We start from the raw sequence: 4,015 nt of genomic DNA on the forward strand, positions 1-4,015 counted from the left end.
ACACTGTATGGTGCATTTATGCATACTTAAGGTGTATGCCCCACTGACCGCATGGAAAGACCTGACCTCACAGGAACCTGACCCTATATATATATATATATATATATATATATATATATATATATATATATATATATAGCAACCGAAACAAGATCATTATTCTTGAACACCGACTGAACCAGAGAAATAATATTTCTGAATTGTTTGATGGAAGCCAATGGTAAAGCAGACGACGCCATTGAAATGTTTCGAGCTCAGGCTCATATCTACAAGCACGCATGCTACTACGTAAACTCCATGGTCCTTGCCACTGCAATTCAGCTAAATATCCCAGACATAATCCACACCCATGCAAAACCAATCACCATTCCCGAGCTTGTTTCTACACTCAAACTCCCTCCTCAGAAATCTAACGCCAGGGCCGGATTTTAGGCTGTGCAAGCTGGGCTACCGCACAGGGCCCCTAATTTTAGAGGGGCCCCAAAATTTAGAGGTTCAATATTTAATTTTTACCTAGCTAGTTTAAAAATAAAAATTAAAAAGTTTTCAATTAAACTTTAAAGGTTTTATGAAGAGATGGTAAGAATGTGTATTTATTGTAATTTAACTTGGAGGTCAAAGGTTCGAAACTTGCATGTATTAGTTTTAAAAATTATGATTTTGGTAGGGCCACATTTATTTACTAGAACAGGGCCACCAAAACTTAAAATACGGCCCTGTCTAACGCCGTTTATCGCATCATGCGCTTGTTAACTCACAACGGCTTCTTTGATTCAACAAATCTCAATGAAGCAGAAGAAGAAGAAGATGGCTATGTTCTCACAGCTTCTTCGAGGCTACTCCTCAAAAGTCAGATTCCAAATCTGTCCCCTTTCGCCATACTTTCGGTGGAGCCGGCAATGTTAGCGCCATGGAAGGTTTTGGGGGACTGGTTTTCAAGAAATGAGGAGTCCACTGCGTTTGAGACCGCGCACGGGGCTCCTTTCTGGGAGTTTTGCGACACGAATTCTAGGTTCAACAACGTTTTCAACGAGGGCATGGCTAGCGATTCCCAGATGATGAGGTTCATTGTGAAAGATTATGGGCAAGTGTTTGAAGGACTGAGTACGCTGGTAGATGTGGGTGGCGGCACTGGAATGATTGCTAAGCTCATCTTGGAGGCATTTCCGAGCTTGAAATGCACGGTGCTTGATCTCCCTCACGTTGTTGCAGATAAACCCGCAGGCGGGTCCTCTGAAAACCTTCGATTCCTTGGAGGGGACATGTTTCATTCAATTCCTTCTGCTGATGCCATCATGTTAAAGGTAACAAATTAAATTTCATTTCTTTCATCATATATAGGCCTGTTTGGTCAACTATCAACCAATTTTAGCTTGTTTGAATTGATTAAACACCCCATAGTTAGTAATACATCATATTCAACTCCTTTTTAATTTATTTGTACGTACTAAAATTTAATTTGGCAATTAACTTGATTGAAATGAAAGCATGTTATGCATGACTGGAGTGATGAGGACTGCGTGAAAATACTGAAGAAATGCAGAGAAGCTATCATCGCAAACAAGAATGATGGAGTGAAGAAGGCCGGGAAGGTCATCATTATTGACATGGTTTTGGGCGCGGAAGAAGACAATGAAAGAGACATAACTGAAACGAAGCTGATGTTTGATGTTCTGATGATGGTTCTTGTTACTGGGAGGGAACGAACAGAAAAGGAATATGAAAGGCTGTTCATTGAGTCTGGGTTCACTCGCCACAAGATAACTCCAATATTTGGCTTCACGTCCCTCATTGAGGTGTTCCCTTAATTAGTTCCCACTTTTGATGAACACTATCATGTTCCCATCTTAATTCATGCACTGTCATCAATTTCTTTGTTTTCTTTCATGCAGACTGTTGTTTGTTAAGAATGTGATTAATGTAAATCAAGTTTATGGACTAAAAATTACGCAAAACTAAGTCCTTTTTAGACAATGGCCTACACTTTTGTGTGGACCACGGTCCACGCAATAACTATTGAGTGCTCATATAGAGCCTTAGAGCCCGATGTCGATGAACATAGGAATTTGTCCATTTTAAACATAATTCGCATAATAGTTTTCTCATCAACTATGGCAAATTATGTTGTGGAATCGTGTCTACATTGCAAGGTGGACATGGTTCAAAAACTATCATAATTGTGAATATAGAGTTCAAAAATTATTAACATAGAGTTCTATAATTACGAACATAGAGTTATGTAATTGTGAATATAAAGTTCAATAATTGTGTATATGAAGTTCAAAAATTATGAACGTAGAGTTTTATATATAAATATGAACATAGAGTTCTGTAATTGTGAATATAAAGTTTAATAATTGTGAATATGAAGTTAAAAAATTATGAACATAAAGTTTTATAATTATATTTATAATTATAAACATAAAACCGTGACCAACTTGCAAGGTGGACACGATTTCACGGCATAACAATTATTCAACTATAAGTTAGGCCTATTGGGTTGGTTCGATAGGGACCGATATTTTCATATACTATTTAGGATACAACCAAAAAATATACAAACAGTTTGTGATTCAAATGAAACGAGCTCGAACCTCTTTTGAGGTATTGGGCTTGGGCAAAAGACTAGAGAGTGTGTGGTTTTGACAGTTGGAGGGTAACAGCAACAGATTTTCCCAAGATTAAACCAAATTTCTTCCAAAGTAGTTGTTGGTCCAGCCCAGATTCTAGGAGCTTTAGAGAAAGTCCGATCCACATGTTGGTTCATATATATTTCATAAGCCCATGCATAATTCTCATGAACATACAGTGAAGCAACCTTCACTCTCACTTAACAGTCAACTGTGTGAAATGTGAAGAAAGATATAATAATGCATTTAAAGTTTTCAACGAAATAAATCATTGGGAAAGAACAGAAAAACAAGGACACATCTTCTGAACTTCAGATTAACAGTCTAGGTTTTCTTTACCTTCATCCATAGCTGGAAAAAAAAATTGAAAAAACCAGCCAGCTAAGCAAAAATGTCAGACTTGTATAGCTAGGCTAATTGTACTAGGTTCTGAATCTACACTCTGAAACTTCTAGGATTACTGGGAAAATGGGGAACTGTCCGTCTGGGTCCTGGAATTTCCACTGCCTCATATTAAAACCTGGTCTTAAATAGTTCTGGACGATGTTATGTTCCCTTAACTCAAGTACCCAGCAGTATTCCTTGTTAATCTTCTACTTAGGGTGTGTTTGGTTCGTATGTGGAATCAAAATACGAATGTAAATCAAATACTTGATAATGGTAATAGGTTTCGGTAAAAGTATTTTGCATGTTTGATAGTAAGGTGGAATTGGAATGATTATCAATACTATGCGCTGTTTGGTTTGTATGATCCTATAATGAAAATAAATATTTTTTTTAAAGAGGAATTTAATGCATTAAATCACGATAAAGACAGTTCACAAGGAAATTAGGGGGCATCAAACCACTCTCCACAACCTGACTCAGAACAAGCCTCTCTAGCAACTGTATGGGCGGCAGTGTTCGCAGATCGTTTAACAAAACGGAATTGAACATCATCAATCATAGATGTCAATTCCTTTACATCATCAACTAGTAGTCCAAAGGAAGAGTAAAAAGGAGAAGAAAGTGCATAAAAAACTGTTTGTGAATTCATTTCAACATCAACACATCCCATACCCGTGTCCTTCAACCAGCTTAAAGCTTCTCGTACACAAATAACCTCTGCTTCATTAACAATGTAAATGCCATTCAAACAGATATTCATTGCTGCCAAAAACACGTCATGGTGGTCCCTAAGAACCCAGCCTAAGCATGTTTTAAAAATACAAGAACAAAAAATCAAAACAATATTATTTTAATATAAAGACATCCAAAACACTAATATGAACAAACAAAATAAAAATAAAAATTATAATTTATAATCTCTAAAATAAATTTGAAATTTATTTGTCTGTTTTATATTTTGGGTAGAAAAGTCAAATTTGGGTTGTATTTTTTAAATT

At 36.5% G+C, this 4,015-nt stretch overlaps 1 protein-coding gene across 1 annotated transcript; it reads left to right on the top strand.

Moving 5' to 3' along the window:
• The first annotated feature begins 740 nt into the window (after positions 1-740).
• Positions 741-1,878, top strand: LOC109164809 (trans-resveratrol di-O-methyltransferase-like). Its single transcript, XM_019313356.1, has 2 exons — positions 741-1,304; positions 1,488-1,878. Exons 1-2 carry the CDS (start codon positions 741-743, stop codon positions 1,806-1,808), a joined length of 885 nt encoding a protein of 294 aa, XP_019168901.1. The 3' UTR covers positions 1,809-1,878.
• Positions 1,879-4,015: the final 2,137 nt, after the last annotated feature.

Source organism: Ipomoea nil, unplaced genomic scaffold (assembly GCF_001879475.1).
Source record: "Ipomoea nil cultivar Tokyo-kokei standard unplaced genomic scaffold, Asagao_1.1 scaffold3069, whole genome shotgun sequence".
Lineage (NCBI taxonomy): Eukaryota > Viridiplantae > Streptophyta > Magnoliopsida > Solanales > Convolvulaceae > Ipomoea > Ipomoea nil.